The 17,754-nt window shown below is 35.2% G+C and overlaps 1 protein-coding gene across 1 annotated transcript; it reads right to left on the reverse strand.

Annotated features, from left to right (window-relative positions):
- Positions 1–883: 883 nt before the first annotated feature.
- LOC116770204 (pre-mRNA-processing-splicing factor 8) lies at positions 884–17,616 on the reverse strand. The gene is made up of 35 exons (XM_032661577.2): positions 17,468–17,616; positions 17,169–17,370; positions 15,439–16,327; positions 15,119–15,369; positions 14,881–15,043; positions 14,555–14,772; positions 13,983–14,209; positions 13,427–13,571; positions 13,071–13,252; positions 12,607–12,813; positions 12,079–12,369; positions 11,610–11,802; positions 10,929–11,116; positions 10,448–10,686; positions 10,023–10,169; positions 9,717–9,867; positions 9,207–9,414; positions 8,867–9,072; positions 8,512–8,702; positions 8,066–8,201; positions 7,802–7,971; positions 7,568–7,715; positions 7,285–7,413; positions 7,007–7,167; positions 6,520–6,711; positions 6,010–6,204; positions 5,697–5,868; positions 4,576–4,689; positions 4,287–4,460; positions 3,774–3,967; positions 3,127–3,342; positions 2,538–2,703; positions 2,100–2,303; positions 1,590–1,869; positions 884–1,189 (listed from the first exon to the last, which is right to left on the reverse strand). The coding sequence occupies exons 2-35, from the start codon at positions 17,353–17,355 to the stop codon at positions 1,029–1,031; spliced, it is 7,095 nt and encodes a 2,364-aa protein (XP_032517468.1). The 5' UTR covers positions 17,356–17,370; positions 17,468–17,616; the 3' UTR covers positions 884–1,028.
- Between the last annotated feature and the right edge of the window lie 138 nt (positions 17,617–17,754).

Raw genomic sequence — 17,754 nt, forward strand, 5'->3', positions numbered from 1 at the left:
AACATACTATATCCATTTTATAACTTTTAAAAATTTTCATTCCTAAAGCGTTTATTGGAAAGCTATTTACATAAATACGCTATTAAGCCTTATCAAAATAAATTACTTCGTTTTCAAGCCTACATCACTATCTGTAAATTACATTTTAAATCATTTAAATCGGGCGTACCATTTGAAAGTTATCATAATATAAGTTTAATAATTCTCAAAATTAAATAGGCTATATTATATTTTTTGTAAAGAGCCCGTGCGTAGCCGAGGCTGGTACCTTGTTGATAATATTTGGTTTTAATTTCGTTAGACCCTATTCAGTCGCACTTGAGCATTGGCACGTGAAAGTTGTGATATTAACATGGTCTATATTCAAAGATATTGGCTACAGCTTTGATCTATTTTTCTACCGATAATAGCAAAACGCAAGTATACATTCATGCTGATAGAAAAGGCAACAAAAATATTAGTAATGATTCTATAAAGCCGTTAAATATAATACTAAGCGCTTTGCATAGTTAATAATATAAACAACACATTAAACTGAAGTGAGCGACTGGCACTATCGTACATGTCAACACGAAGAATTATGTAATGAGACATGCAATACAGGGACGAAATTTTTGGTGGGATGTAATAGGTATAAAATTTAATAGTTACTCAGCAAAAATAATGTTAGGCTCCGTGTTTTCTTAGATATCACAATCAGTTATCACGAATATAGAAAATTCGAGAAACAGTTAACGATAGGAGTTATATAGAACAATTTATCGTAAAAATTATTATCAGACCCAAACAAGTAAGATTTTTATAGTTTATTTATTTGTATCATATCAAATTACTAAGAATTCTTCACTTACACCACTTATAACACCACAAATAAAAAAAGACATTTAATTCTAGTCGTATTTAATTACAGTTTTCATAAAAAAAATCTAATTATTTCAGACTTTATAAAAACTGATATTCTTAGTACTATATGTATTTCAAACTGTCGGCTATAAAGAGTGTTTATTTATAACCGTTCAATTATATAACTAGGCGAAGAAATCCTCTCGGTCAGCAGCTGGTATGGGCGCGACTGAATCCTCCATTGCCGCGAAGTTCATAAAGTGTGCAGGTCGATGCACCTCGTGGTAGAACTCGCGGGGATTCCCCAGCTGAACGCCATACTTCATGTTGGGATCGTGACGGACACCTAGAAATTTAGTTTAATACAAAATTATATGATTATAAAACTTGAGCACAGATATATAATATTGTGTGATTATTTTGATTAACAATGGCACCATTTTTAATCTAGAATTTCATGTTAGGTTGTAGTATTCAATAAAACTATATTAAATTAGTAATATGTGTATTGGGCGGAGAAGCAAGACTAAAGTAAAGTGATGTACCTATCTTATACTTAATATCATATTATTATTTAACAATACCGAGTAATCATGACTGATATACAACAATGATGAAAAAACAGTATTGACTAATAAATTACCACATTTCTTACTTTCTAGATGTACTAACAAAAATTTTACCATGCTATCTTATTCCATTTATGTTACAGCTTAAATGTTTACTAAACTTTAACAATGACATACCCATGAAGTTATAATTCCAGCTACCCTGTGAAGGCACCATGAAGTATCCTAGGAATCGATCGGACAGTAACATTTGCACTCGCTCATAGTGGCTAGGGAGATATCCCTTGGGATTATTGCCTTTGTCCGTGTTCTTGGCGCCCCATTCATATCCGCTCGGTGTCAACTTGTATGCAGTCAGCGAACACGACCCCGGTGTGAAGGAGCACGTGATTATGATCGTCTTCTCACCGTCCCACGTCTGATTTTCCGCCATTATTTTGGCGTGAGTGGTTATATCCTTTAAACAAGACGTTTAGTATATCAAATGTTATGTTAAAAAGTTAATGTCTTGCAGTAATGACGATATAAAGGCAAATATAGTTTTGTTCATCTTAAAGTATGTAAACTTCTCATTTTTTTATACATATAAGGCATCGCTTCACGGAAATTTAAAACAAAAAAAGTACGAAAGATAAATTGTTGTTGGAAATTTATCTGTACATGTATAAATAATTAATATTATTATACCTGTGGCGAAAGTTGTGGCAGTTCGTTAGGCTGAGTGTGCATCCATCCCAATGGTTGAAGGTGGGCTAAAGCTGGATGTTTAGGAAGTTGTCGCGGTAGATGTACAGTCTGATGTGTTCCCCATTGAGGAGGAAGAACCGCGCAGTGTACTTCACGGACTTGAGGGTTGTCAGGAGGCGATGTGCCGTACAGGTAGCAGGCGATCTGAAGATGATTAACATTAGTAAAAAACTATATTTTAATACCAAAGTCAAGTGTCAACCCTTATATATAGATCTTAAATAAGTCATTGAAACTATAACAAGGTTAGAAACCTGAAATGACTCACATTATGGAACTTATGAACTCTATGTGTATTAACGATAAGTTATATATTTAGTTACTTAATAAAAGTACAGAAATAGAAGGGCACATCTTATAATGTTATTCATTCCATACCTGCGCTCTCAAATCGGATATGGTGACAAACTTCTTGAGCAAGTTCTTTGGCAATATATAAGTATAGCCGCTTTCCTTGATGTCATCAGAGCTTACATAGATGTGGTTTGTCCTCAAGTGAAGATTGGTCGCTGATATCGCTCTCACCCGCCATTCGGTTTTGGAACTAAAAAAAATAAGATATTGTTACAACAATGTTTACTTAACAGAAACGATTTAGTATTTAAAACTCATATTGAGTTGAAGGAATATAAAACCGCAATTTATGTATAAAATAAGAGAAATCAGCGTTTCTTGTGTCGCTAACTCGTTGTTTAAGTCCATAAAATATATTCTATTGTTAATGCAGCATCAACTATATAACAGACTAATGAATTTGACTGTACCACGGTAAGCAATCTATTTCACAAATCATTCCTTACGACTTTAGCGTTTAATGCGCATTAGTTAGGGTCACCTAAACCTACACCTGGGTCGCAAGTCCCTGGCACTGTTGAAGCTCCTCTCCCTGCAACGCGATGTACCCGGCACCCGCACGGTGAATCCATTGAATGCTAAGAAGTTTCGTCTCTCTTAAATTCCCATTTACCTGAAGGTCTGCGACTCGTAGTTGCTGGTGGTGGAGGTGATGATCTCGTCTCCGTGTTTGTTAACAGTCCTGGTCGTGGTCGCTGTGAGCTGGCTCTGTTCCTTGCTCTGTTTCTCAATCTCGGCTATCTGCTGCCTCTGTGCTGACGGAGCTGATATTTCCATACCAAGTATAATGTCGCGGATTTCCGATTGTGTTAGTGATGCCACGTTTACGCTGTAATAATAATGAGAAATCTTTAGTTTAAATAGTCAAATTGTTGTTTTGCTTATAGGCAACACTGAACTTGTGTTCTTCCCATATAAATATTAAATTTAAAAAAACGTTTGATAACAAAAAAATATATAAAAAAGACATTTAATCATAACGCTGCAATTGAAATCTCAAAGAAGTATATTAAAATAACATGTTGGGTAACAAAGGTATTCGGTTAAATTCTATTTGAATACTGGTAGTATTCAATAAAACTATATTAAATTCGTAAATATGTAACGGGACTGACCGACGGAACCTAATATAATAAGTGATCTACCTACATTATACTTGACATCACACTATTTAACAACCTAACAGACCACATGTAACTAAGACAACAATACTGTTTGAGACTAAATATGTAGAAAATCCTAAATTAGAATATTACTTACTTATTCTTTTTGCCGTAGTCAGCCAATATAAGGTCCTTGAGTTGCACTTCCACCTTGATCCAGTCATCATCGGTGAGTGTGGGCCAGATGTGATGTGGTTCAGTGAGTGTAGTCTTGTCTGGTTTCAGAAGTACCTTAGTTCGCTCAGTGTTCACGTGTAACGCTCTCAGAATGAGTATCAATCTGCTGAATGCCTGAAATTAATATTAATAATTGTATTTACATAATAATTACAAATAAATTTAACCATACAACTTACTTAAGAACCAAAATATACTATAATTAACTTCTATATTTAACGGATAAGACTATTAGTTTAGCCTTTAGACATAACAAAAACCCTCATTATCATGGATACCACCTTATTAACTAGGTTTTCTAGAAATAAAATTTACAACGTAATAAATTAGGGAAAAAAAAATTGTTTCTCGATTTTTATTCAATATAACATATAGTTTCTATAAAGCGCTCTGCAATTAATTTCTATAGACAAGTCACTGTAACGATACTTACGGTATAAGAAGATATAGTCTTTAACCAATCATCATACAAGTTGAAGAGCACCATCTGTGGCTCTGTGGCCTTGAGGATGAGGTCTCCGAATTTCTCCACTTTAAGACACGCTTGGAACGGTAGCTGCAGTTCGGAACCTTTGATGACAATGTTGGGGAAGTCTAGCAAGTGCACCTATGATAGGAAAAATATATAAATGTCAGTCATTTGTAACTTTATAGGTTAGTTAATACATATGGGAAATCATTTTCTGGTATATTTTGATGTTATAAGTTATATAGTAAGTTACCTCAAGTGGATCCAACATTCCCTTTCTTGTGACAATAATCTGTTTGGGTTGTTCTTCAACAGGCAGGGAACGAATCAGGGCGGCCACTTCTTCAGCTGTTTTCCATTTAGCGAGCTATATAGAAATGAATGAGAAACACTTATAAGCATAAAATTACAAGATTAAAAATCTGTGTGGATCTTTCAATTTTTCTTGATAAAAAAAGCATTCTGTGAGCTCTAGTTTACACTTTGAATAAAGTATTTTTTGTTTTGTGTTTTGTCTTAAAATTCCATTAAATATTCACCAATTCAATTAAACATTTTTTATCACAAACTTTTTATTGGATTTTCTAGGAGAGGACTAGGATGTGAAAATCAAAAATGACTTCATAACTATATAGTTATATATAAATATATAACTTTTGCCTGCGACTTCACCCACGTCGATTAATGACTTTGAATAAACAAAACTTTAAAAAAATCAAATTGTCTTTCTTATATTTATAGTATCTTAGCTGTATGCAGCTTCCCTTAGTGAACTACACTACACTGCGGGCGACGTAACTCACAACAAATTTATTATTAGCTGTTGGTACAGTAATCGGATCTAGGGATTGAACCGCAAAATTAAATTAGTTTTTTATTGTATATACTTATCCGGGATAAAAAGTACCCAGTGTGGTGCCCACTGCCCAGGATATTGAACAATAATTATAACTTGGCATTGTAATCGAATCGGTATTTTTTGCATGATGCCGGAACAAACAGACAGACAGACAATTTTTTTTTTACACATTTTTAGGTTCGGTCTCGCTCTAGTAACAAATCAACTCCAGCAACACGAAAAGTCTGCGGTTGTGGTAACCTAATATTGTGACTGTTCCCCGCGCTTCCGACAGATGCCTCACTTAGGGGTATATTAGTATCGTAAAAAAAATTAGATAAAAACAATCCTTAAAGCGTGTTGTATATCATGTCAAAGTTTCAGCTAAATTGGTACAGAACGTTTTGAGTTTTTGAGGCATACACAAACCAACTTAACATTTTTATATATAGAGATCGTGTCATAATTCATAAAATACTTTAAGGGCTTTTAATATTTGATCAGTTCAAATCACACAACAATTTATTTCATATTACCTGTCCAAGACGTTTCTGACCGGCCCACACGCTGGTGTGGATGATCTTGAGGAACAGTTGTCCAGTCCGAGGGTTGAATATGAAGATGGCTCCGTTAATAGGTTTAGTTGTGAGATTTCCTTCAAAGGTCTTGTGTATAGTTACACGGTACACGTTCGTGTCGTCGACAAACCTGTTGGGGAATATTTTTACAATCACACATAAATTACTACTTGAATCTGAGCATGCTATGTAAGGAGTCATTTTCTTCTTAATAATAATATTAAAAAAAAGTATTTCTAAGTTTTTTTCTCTCACGAAGAAATTAACATACCAAATAATCTGATTTGAGAACAGCTCTCCATAATTCTGACTGGACAAGTATGGCTCAGTAGGTTCGGACGAGTACAACTGTAAAGCCTTCCGTATACGCTCCCTTAGCACATAAAGGGCTGGATTTGCCTTCATGATTTTCGCCATCGCCTGTTGTATGAGCGGCTTGCATCCCGGGAACCAATTACCATATGCACTGTAATTTAAAAAAAAATATAATAAACTGAATTCCAAAAAAATTACTTTCTTGTGGCCCACTTAAAAATATAAAATAAGTCATTGTATTGTTAAGTACCGACTTAAAAATGCCGAAAACATTGCCGACATAATATAAACATACATACATATAATGATGAAATTAACATATTTTTTATACAAACTGTAATTACTTTTATTTCTATATAGATACGTTAACGTATTATTCCTTCATAAATACCTAAAGTTGATTTAAAAATAATACTCTATTATAAATTGTGTATTTTTCGAATATAAAATATTTTTTCTTAATCACCTGTGCAAGTTATAAGCCAAATCTATAGCGATCAGCAGTCCAGTGGGCGAAGGATATATGGACATGTTATCCGTGGTGTAGTCCAAGAACTTCGCTCGAGCGTATCTCTCGACATCGTGCGAGTCATAGTCTCCCCAACGTAATTGTATATCCAGCCAGTATTTCTGGGTTGTGGTATTATCCATTGTATCCCTTAAACAAACATTAATTCGTTAATTAACCGTTCAAGTGTTTATTTAAACAATTGATGTCTAAAATGTAAGTAGATTATTTATTGAAGTGAAACTACTTATGCGACTTCCAATACGTTAAACGCTCTGGGAGCGAGGGGTTTAGGATGTTAATAAAATTTATCTTAAAGAAACACAAAAAAATCCTTTAATATTAATGTCTACCCCTTCCTGTTTTCATTTCAACATTACGAAGTTTCGCTTGTTCCGCGCGGAGGGACTGTTATTTTTTTGAATAATATCTAAGTGATAGTTACTTTGTGTCAGCCAGCAGTGAGGGACGGGAGACATTCCACTTGTAGGCTGAGAAGAGTAAAATGTCTGCACATGAGGAGTTCATCTTGTATGATTTTCGAGGATGAATGGTTTCCTTTTGTACTGTTTCTATTTCCAGAGCATCCAATTCTTGATCAAACACCTATAATAAAATTACAATTTTTAATAAAAAATTAAATTAATATTTATTAAAAATGTTAGACAAATGTTTTATATTCTTTGTAATCTGGTACTAAAATAGTTGTTAATTATAACTTACTTGACACAAGTCCATAACAATGGACTCATGGACTTTCTGCCACAAGTGAGCTCTAAATATCTGGATAAGAGATATCTTGAGTGTTGGTATTTTGCCGTGCATGAATATACCTGTCAAATCTAATTGCACCTGAAATTAGGAAAAAATGTTATTTAAATAAGTAGTTGTGACGATTTAAAAGAAAAATATTTTAAATACCGCAAAGGTTTTATCAGTAATAATAGTTATGAACCACTAAACATTTGTTAGTGACATATATCATAAAAATACTACTTCACTTTACCTGGAAACCAACATACACATTGGCTCTGTTGATGGTCGGTGACCACCATAAGGTGAACCGTCGGTTTGGAATCTGGTTCAAACCAGATCGTTGAGCGTTTGTCAGTTTTTTATATTTCATCGACTCCTCGAAACCGGATGCCTTCTCCCTGTTATATTAAATATATATTTACTATAACAATCCATAATTTATATTGAAAAATGATTGAGGACGTTAAACTTCAACAATACACACCAGAACAAACCCTCCCAAGTAGGGAAGTAGGTGCCCTTAAACAATGTGTGTTCCAGAATTCCTTCCACTCCTCCCAAAGCCTGTATCATATCAGTACGGTAGTTGTTCAGATTCCATAATTTTCCGTCGTGTCTCTGATGTGTCCACCAGAACGGATTTTGTTTTAGTACCTAAATCAAAATTACGATAGTTGTTATAATGTCTCGTTACATCATTAGTCTATTGTATGTAATATTAAAATAATTTGTGAAGAGAATTCCATACTTGATACTGTTTAAACTCGGTACGAATACGCCATCCTTTGTCATATGCAAGTGTGTGTCTGTCCTTTTGGAAGAGTGTATTTATTCTTGGTATACCTCTATCCCAGGAGTCTTCCAAATCTTCGAGTGTGAGACGCCTGTATCAACATATAATATGCTCAATATTTCTCAAATTTTAAAGTGTTTTAGAGTATTATTATTACTAAATCAGACAGCGTATTTTCAGATGACGGCTGCTGCAGTACTTCGCGATCGGCAAAGCCTACAATCAACAGTCACCTCCAGAGCACAGGGTTTCTCTGGTTTCAGGACCCCTACGCGATTCATCACTTTTGAAATGGTTTCAAAGATAATACAATTACATTGATAATACATATTGCTATCTCTAAGTTTATATGCGTAAAAGGTATCAGAATATATTTGGAAAAGTTTTAAGCTCAGACATACCTGTTCTGAGCATTAGCCTCCTGTCTCTTGAGAGCGTACTCAGCCCATACTCTCTGTGAGTCAACAAACTCAGCCTCCCATGGTTGTATGTAACGATAAAGATTAGGAATCAGCTGATCTTCATCATGTGACATTCCCGATCGGAAGTGAGTGATGCCAACGTCTGTTTGTTTTGACCAACGCAGATCCGACTGTGTATAATTGAAATTTTAATATGTATTACGAACAAATTTTTTATACTTTTACATAGAATTTTATTTAGCGATTTGAAAACACAAATAAATAATATCGATATAAACTTGAAATAGTAAAGACTAACAAACTACAATACCAAAGTTACTATTATTGTATTTACCTGTGGAATCAGAACGTGACCCATAGACAACATCCCAAGCCCGCCTAACTCTTTGGGCGTGTAGAACACAACAGGCGGGAAACGCGAAGGCATTTTTGAGTTCAAACCAATTTTAATACGAGTTTGAATTTTGTTCTCGCATTTCACTAGCAGGTCTAATAGCTCTTGAGTGTTTACTACGGCTTCACGGAAGTACGTCATAAGACCTGTAATCAAAAGTTACACAAATAAATGTATATTATAGGGATATTTTTATTTATTGTAACCCTTCTAATTTTGTACTTTAAAGCAAAATTGTGCAGTAGTAGATCATGCGTATTTTTTTTTAATTTTCTCTTACCGATTAAAGCGGTATTCCATTTGTTGACAATTTTGGTGAAGGTCGTTGAACCCGAGGCCATCAATATCTGTCTGACACGGTTATGGAACCGTGCCAGTGATTCGTCATCCACTCTCAGGTAGCATTGAGCTGTGCGTTCCTTGGTTACTTCGTTTTGTAGATTCCAAACACCATCGCGATGTGACAACTCTTCGTGAAGACTACGGCACTGGAAATACAGTTTAGAATTGTAAATTCACGAACTTTATAAAATTTAAATACTGAAATTAGGTCTTTATTGCAAATATCGGTGGAGAGTTAAATGATATTTTAGACTTTCTCTCAATATTTTGAAGCAGGTTAATTAAAAAATATGTATATTTGCATCTTCTAACAAAATTCCATAAAACCCGACAATCGTTTCAAAGTAAATTTAGCTGCTGCTCGGAACTTTACAACGGAAAAATTTGCCTATATGTTATTTAATTATTAGGATATTGTTAAATATTAAAACGACATTAAACAACTTACTTTAGGCAATATCCTGCACTCAAATCCGGCCATGTTGAATAACAAGTTGGGGTTGTCCTTGGAGTAGACCGAGACGAAACTATTCTCCCACTGTATAGTGGTGACGGAACGTGGAAGACGGTTCTTAATATCCCAGAACACCGCTCGACCCCTGCATATAATACAAAATATACTATAAAATATACAGATGTATATTGTCTTTCTTCATTTCCAGTCTTTTTGCGAAAAAATTTACACACTAAGGGTATTGTCTTTCAAGATCATATTTAAAATATCTAAATGAATAGCCACAAACGCTCTACTCACAAGTTAACATCGTGTTTCATGAGTCTCATTCTGGCGTCACGCGGCCAGCACTTTTTATTGTTGTAGCCGACGATATTCTCATTATTGGGGTCGGGATGTTCCGTCAGGTACCTTTGGATGAGGTCGCGAGCTTCTTCTGCTGTGAATCTGTCAAACGCATAAAATATTTACACAGTAATAATTGAAATTCATAAAATAAAAGAACGTTAAGTTAAATCTTTCAATAAGCCCCAGTCGTTTCAGAGATTGGTGCAATAAACAGACAAAGACTTAAAAATGTTTTTTTGCCACCTAAAATCTATTTACATATTTATGCATTTAGTAAAAAAACGTTTCTTTTAATATTACAGGAAGACACTCTTATTTCAGTTATTTGTATATAATAGTATATATGTACATATAAATATAAAAGTTAATATACACACCTGAAGAAAATATGTATTCTGTCAATGTATCTGCAATACAGTCTTATAGGATGCGCCTGTTCCGCCGGCCTCTCTTGGTAAGATAAGAAGTCGTTTGGTAGTTGGGGAGGTCCAGCCATTTCGCTGGCCCGCTGCAGACCCAGCACTAACAGATCCAGTACAAGACCATAGTACTGAACTATGAAGGAAGCAAATTGCAAACCCCGAATGATACCATAGGAATTTGTATGATTCATATCCTGTAACACAAAACTTAGATTAGATCAGTGCCTTTTAAACAATATATGTTTTCATAGTAGGGGTAGTTCAGACAGCGTATTATCAGACAACGGTCGCTGCAGTACTTCGCGATCGGCAAAGCCTACAGTCCACCGTCACCTCCAGAGCACAGGGTTTCTCTGGTTTCAGGACCCCTACGCGATTCATCACTAACTTTATATACGTTTCATAAATTAATATTTAAGGAAGCATATATTATTACCTTGTAATTAATAACGACGTTGTTCTTAGCCGTCATGTAATCAGCAATGTTGTGGTCCACTATCAAACGCAAGAGACGATTCAGCAGTGTCAGATCAATCTTCTCATAGAGTTTTTCAAATCTCGACTCTAGCAAAACGTTGCATTCACCTTCGCCGACCTCCCATACATCTTGAAGATTGTTGATACCTATGAAACAAATATTCATATTGATATGTAAAATGACGTATCATAAGTATGTGTATGAGAAAGGGGGTGGTAGGGACATCTTCTTTATTTCACGATCTTCGATCGATGTGAGTGCAATCAACCAAAGTGAGGTTTGTAACAAGGGGATGGTACAACCATTTTATCTCCTTTGCCACAACGCACACTCTGGGCAATCACGTATCTTCTTTCTTCTAAAATATTCTTAATTAATCGTAATATATGTGCTGATAATATAAAATTATCATTATTTTTAAGTAGTTTTTATGACTAATTGTAAGCAACTTGAGTATGTACGTCGTTTGGTATATATTATTCTATTTACCTTTATAATAGTATACTATTCCCTGCTATTATTTAAAATGAAGCCGTAAATCGGATAAAATCTAGTTTTAAATTTGTAGCACATATTCTACATTTACATTGATTAGTAAATAATAGGTAATTTGTTTAATGAAAACTGTTTCAAACTAACCTTGACACCATTTATAGACGAGGAGCGGACTGGGCTCTGTGTCAGCGGGTTTCACCCACGGCGGTAGAAGACGTCGTTTGTCAGCTTCATACCAAAGATATTGATCGAGGTACGCGTCCGTTATCTTCTCTAGAGGTTCCACGTCGTATACTGGCACTAGATGTGAGTAGAGGTCCATAAACTCTATGCCCACCTGTAGATAAAAAAAATACAGTAATGACAAGAAATGATACCTAAGGCTTTCACGAGTATTCATTTAAGTAAAACTAAGATTTTCGGATGTCTTTTCATCTCGTTTGCCCGTGATCACGGTTGCTTCAAAAAAACTGAAAAGTCCGGAGTGTGTACTTTTAAATACTAACAGAAAGCGCAGTATTTGAAAATTTTAATTTTATTCAACAACAAGAAAACTTAAAACGACATAAATTCGTTAGTTATTCGTAATAATTAAACATAATTTTGAACTCACTTCTCTGAAAGTCCTCTGTGTGAGCAAATGACGTTTTATCCTAGACAGCGCCTCGTGTGGGTTATCATACGCCTGTTCTATAAGACCCAGTTCTTCCCTTTGACTTTGATTGAGCCTCGACTTAACGCTGTAAGCTTCTTTCAGTCTCTCCAAAGCCAATATGAGTAGTTTGGTGTCGTGTTTGTATGACAGGGGCGGGAACGGTATGGGCGCGAAACGTCGGGACTCGAGCCAATGGACTGTTGTCGTGTAAATAGCGACTGCTTCTTCAGGGGATATGTATGGACCATCCTAGATTATAAGAAAATATATAATATTAGTTCAATAACTTTGTCTCTCTGTAAATTTAAATATATTTATTTATTTCATAATGTATCATATTCACGTATATTTCGACTTATTCTTAAATTTAATCGTGAATTTGACTTAAGTCATGTTTAATAATTTTTTTTGAGTTTAATAAATAATATTACAACACAATAACGGCAACTAATTCTCATAAAAATATATTTTTTTAATAATACACACCTTTAAATAATTATGCTGTCTTTCCTGCTCAGCCTTTAAGTACAGTCGTGTTAGTCTTCCCAAGTTCTTCTTACAGACGGTTTTGTCTACAGTGGCACCGCGACGTATTCTCTCCCTGTTGTAGTGCGCTGTATTTGTCCACCAGTCCGCCTTCATTTTAACGTAACGAAGTATCATGTTTTCTATGGGAGTAGGAAGACCTGGGACCTGTGACGAGTGTACATATTAATATCAAACTTATTGATAGTTTTCCACTTTGACTGCATATAAGTTATGTTGTTTAATTTGTGTATGCAGCAAAAGTTGTTTCTACTTCATGGTCCAACTTGAATATAATTTTATAAAACAAATAAGAATTAATATGTAATAAGTTTAAAGAAGATTTTTTAGAAATGTACACTACCCTTTAATTTTGAAAATGATTAATATAGGTAACAGTTACAAAATTATCAAAGTTAACTAACCTTCCAGGGAATATTAGCTTTCCAGCATCTCCAGGCTTCAGAGAGATGCTGTAGGATTGTTCTGGCCTTATTCTGTTTGATACCTTCCGGCATCATGTCCACAATATCGTGCATGACGGATGCTCGCAGTTCCAGGTCGAAGTGCGACTCTACGCGCTGTTTCGTCACCGTTTTTGCGACCCCTGGATAATTACCAAATAGTGTTATATTTAATTTTGCAAATTTTCTTTAATAATCATGCATGGGGATACAAAATTACAAGAAATTGGTGATGTAAAGTGACAACTATATTTAAAATCCGTATTGTATTTTAGTAATGCACAGCATGATTTGTTAGTGTTATATAAGACCCTCACCTTTCGAATGGCGACCCTCGAATTGTCTCGACAATAGGTTTCCAAGCCAACGCTCAAGTAGCGGCGTGATACCTCGCATGAAGAACAACCACACACGCCAACCAGGTGCCCAGAAACCACAACCTGGACCCTTAGATACTGGACCCTAAACAGCATATTTAGTATTTAATATTGGAATGTTAAATTAACAATACTTTAAATAAACTTTTTGTTGAATTATTAATAGATTATAAAGGAATAAGTTTAAGTTTTATGCCACAATGGCGCTAGTAGTCTAGTATGTAGTCTCTTGTATAATCTATGGATCTTTGTTTTCTCCGATTTATGGCGTCGACTGTGCAACTTGTGTTCGGTGCAAAGAATAAATGATTTATTTTGTTGCTGAATTCTGACACGTTATTTTATTGAAATATTGCCTAACTCCTACACTCTCCTCAATAGACGTTAGCAACATGTTAGACTTGTTTTTAGGTTATCAAATTTAAATTAGTCTTTCACCGTAGTTTAAACATCTGTATATGTAATTTAAATGTATATTTTCAAATTATATACCGACCGTATTAAATCTGTAGTAGATGAGATGTTTCAAGTCCTTGCACATTCGTATCTGTCTCATGAGTTTGTACTTGTATCTGTACATGCCGGTGAGTTGGCCGACGTGAGCGAAGATGTACTGTAGACCGTCCGCTAGCTGGAACGAGTCCACGTTGTTCAGACGATATTGAACATGAGAATCCACTATCAGTTTAGTGAGGCGGAGGATCTCGCGGCACAAGTGGAATGCTGAAAAAAAACGAATTGAATCGGATTTTAAAAACAAAACTAAAAACTTATTGAAATTTTGCCGTGTTCTGTGGGAGTAGTATTAAATACAAAATAATATATTGAGATTATTCAATTTAAAAATACCTACATGCATTATTTTTATTGGATGACAATCTTTTCAAAGAAATTTTCGATGCTATCGTAGTAATTGATTGGTTTGAACAACAATTTAATGGTTATAACAGTTTTAACAAAAAGGTTTTAGAGACCATTTAAATATTACGATTTTTACAGTTTGATACGAAAAAGAAAATAATTAGATCTAGTTTAACATCTAAAACGTTAATTTGAATATTAACTTACCATTACCAAACCGAGACTTCTTTCTCTCTTTAGTAGTGAGAGTCTTGACTGGTTTCAAGTTGAAATTATAATCTAAATGCAAGTAATTAAGATTCTTTCTGTGTATCAGCAGATTGAGCATGTTGTAGCCCTGTCTGCATACTTGGAGACCAGCCTCCACCCAATCCAAAGTTGTAGTTTGGAAGAACTTCGTCGATTTGAACGAACGGAAGAGATATCTGAAAAGAGTTAATAGAGGCTTTACTAAAAATTTTGGTGACATATTGGTTCTAAAGAATTTATAATGGCAGCTGTCATAACATAAATAGATGTATGTTTAAGAATACCTTTTCTTCTGTGGCTTAGGTGGCCTATGTTTGAGCGAATTAAGCACGTAGTACTTGAGTAGTTTTTGATATGACACACGCACTTTCACGGGTTGTCCTGGCGGGCAGTGCTCCTTGTACCATGTCTTCACGAGAGGAACGTCGATCGCTCGCCGGGAACGACCTTAATTTAAAAGTAATTCGTTTATATATTATTTTTGATAGTAATTTATATATAGATGTTTTTTTTTTGTCTTACCTGATCTCATACTAAAAGGTCGCGGAGCCCACAGTAAAGCGATCCCGTTAGCAGTGTTGTCTGTGTACAAAGCCGTTTCCTGCAGGAATGGCGTTACTTCTTCAGGTAGCAAGAAATCTTCCTCTTCCGGAATTGGATCTAATGACTTCACGGTATGACGGTGAGAGATTGGATTGATAAGCGGATCAAAGTAGAAGGCTGGCAAGTCGGGATCTTCTGTTTTTATATACACCACATTGGGAGTATGATACCTGATAAAAAAAAATATTAGCATTCTGTCGTTTAGAAAATAACAAAATTTCAAACAAATCATAACATACCAGGATAATTGGACGAAATGCGGCAAGTTGTTGTAAAGGTATGGGAAAGCTATTCTGTACTCTGTTCTGATCGGCTGACGAATAATAATCTTGTTGATGTCGTTGAATTCATTCCAGTCTTCATCACCGGCAGAGTTGTCTTTGACAAGTGGTTCAAACTTGGGACCTCCGGGAATTGCCATGTTCAGGGCTTTGGCGGTAAAGAAACTTTTAGAATCAAATAGGTAGAAGTAATTATCGTCTACTAAGTCAGTTAGAAGCTGATTTGCAAGACGATATAGTGTAGCCATCTGTGGTAAGCTAAGATTCCACTTTCTGTATGTCGAGCCGTTCACGTGTTTTGTTCCCAATAAAGGTTTGTGGTCGTAAAACCACGAGGCCACAGCTCCGTCCTCTTCCGGATCTAATTCAATTTGTATGGGTTCCAGAGGTTCAACATCCAAAATGTTGTCAGCATAATCCAAAGGTGGTTCTTCATCATCAAATGGTGGGAATCTCATACGCTTGAAATGCCGACGATCACGTTTCTCTCTACGCATCATTATCCACATTGTGCCCCATTGCGCGATATACACTGGCTCTATGACCCAGGGAATCTCATTGACAAATGTTATAGCACCAGTGATGTGGTACAGGACATTGACATCTCTGATCTGTTCCCAGGGCATGGGCATGTTTTCTAGAAGCTTCATTACAGCATGCGGCATATATTTAAGGGCTCCCAGATACACTCGTTTGTCATGACGATACTTGCGACTGGTCATATCGCCATGATCTCGGATTATCTTTCGAATGTGCTCCGGAGGCATGTCTTCCTTTTGGGCGTCCACAAAACCAAATTTCCTCTTGTCCGAGAAACGCTTTGATTGCAGCTGAAGCCATTTTTGAGCTGGTAAAAACATATTTTTGACATTTTAATCATCTCATAAATTCGTTTAAAATGAATTTAAATTAATATCTTGGTTAGTGTTTGCAACCACAGCACTTTTCATTTTATATTTAAATGAAAAACTATATCAATTGCATATTTAATGTAACCCCACAGAAATTAACTCAAAAATAAAACTGAACATTTTGGAGAATAGGCCATTGGGGTGATAATTAATAAAGTAATATTGAGTTTTGGCTTAGCCAAATTAAAAGTTTTAAAACAATTTTATATTAGATAAACACAAATATATCTTTCATATTTATCTCTCAAGGTGTAGAATGAAAAATATTTTTAGAAGTGTAAATAAATGCATGAGATGTGTATCACATAATACTAACAACGATAAGGGTGGAAATTAAGTATTTATAGTAGAAATACTGCTGCTTTAATAACTATGTAGTTAACTTAAGCACTATGTGAAAAAATTACACAATTTCAACATTTATACTATTTATGCAACACACTAAAAGGAAGCTTCCAAAACAAAACTTTTCACATTCTAGCAAACAATGTGATTATTATTCCCATTCTCTATGTATATATAAATATATAGCATAGTTTAATTTATATAACGTGTAAATAAAGAGTATTATTGTGTTAACAATTTTAGTATATATGTACATAAAAAGAGAAAAGCACACAAAATATCATAAATGCCTTTAAAATATAGATTATTAGATACTGTTATAAACAGCAAAACTGCATTGCTGAGACCAGCTCTCAGTATGTAGTTTTCATACACATTTCTTAAAGCTTAAGGTGAGTATTATTTGTTTGAGGCCATTATATGTTAATTAACCTTTCTCTTTGATCTTTTCTTCTGGTATGTGGTGAGGTTTAGGTGGCTGGGTCGGCGGCACGGGCGGTGCAGCAGCAGCAGCGGCAGCATGCGCTTGGAGCGCTGCTTGTTGAGCTGCCGCTAGCTGCTGCTGCGCCATCATGGTGGCCCAGGGGTTGGGCCCCAATAGGTATGGCGGCAGCGACATCGCTGCGCCGGTTACCTAGAAAAACAACACGTGGATTAATATAAACTTCAGTGCCGACGAAATCTTCAATTTAATACCGGCAACACTTAACACTATTTCATAGATAACTCACTTTTGATAACTCCTAATAGTATTTTTATTAACTTTATTTAGGTAACAACTGGTAAGAAGCAAAGGAACTAAACATTTTGTTAACCATTAACCGCAATATTTCTATTAGCGGCCATTTGCATTACAAAATGTTGTCACTCGTATTTTGCCCCGCATTATTCACAGAGTATATGAAATTTTTAAGTCTATCACAGATTATAAAAGAATAAGTTTTAAAGTAGGTAATCTAAGTGGAAGTATAGTCGCCTATATCTTCACATAATTTAGACCCCGAGATATTTGAAAAAT

This window comes from Danaus plexippus, assembly GCF_018135715.1.
Source record: "Danaus plexippus chromosome 13 unlocalized genomic scaffold, MEX_DaPlex mxdp_15, whole genome shotgun sequence".
Classification (NCBI taxonomy): domain Eukaryota; kingdom Metazoa; phylum Arthropoda; class Insecta; order Lepidoptera; family Nymphalidae; genus Danaus; species Danaus plexippus.

Coding starts and splice junctions, on each gene's coding strand:
- LOC116770204 (XM_032661577.2), bottom strand. CDS start 17,355: ATGTCGCTGCCGCCATACCTATTGGGGCCCAACCCCTGGGCCACCATG. Junction 14,773..14,880: donor CCTAAGCCACAGAAGAAAAG/GTATTCTTAAAC, acceptor AACTCTTTTCAG/ATATCTCTTCCGTTCGTTCA. Junction 7,168..7,284: donor TTGTTATGGACTTGTGTCAA/GTAAGTTATAAT, acceptor ATTTTATTATAG/GTGTTTGATCAAGAATTGGA.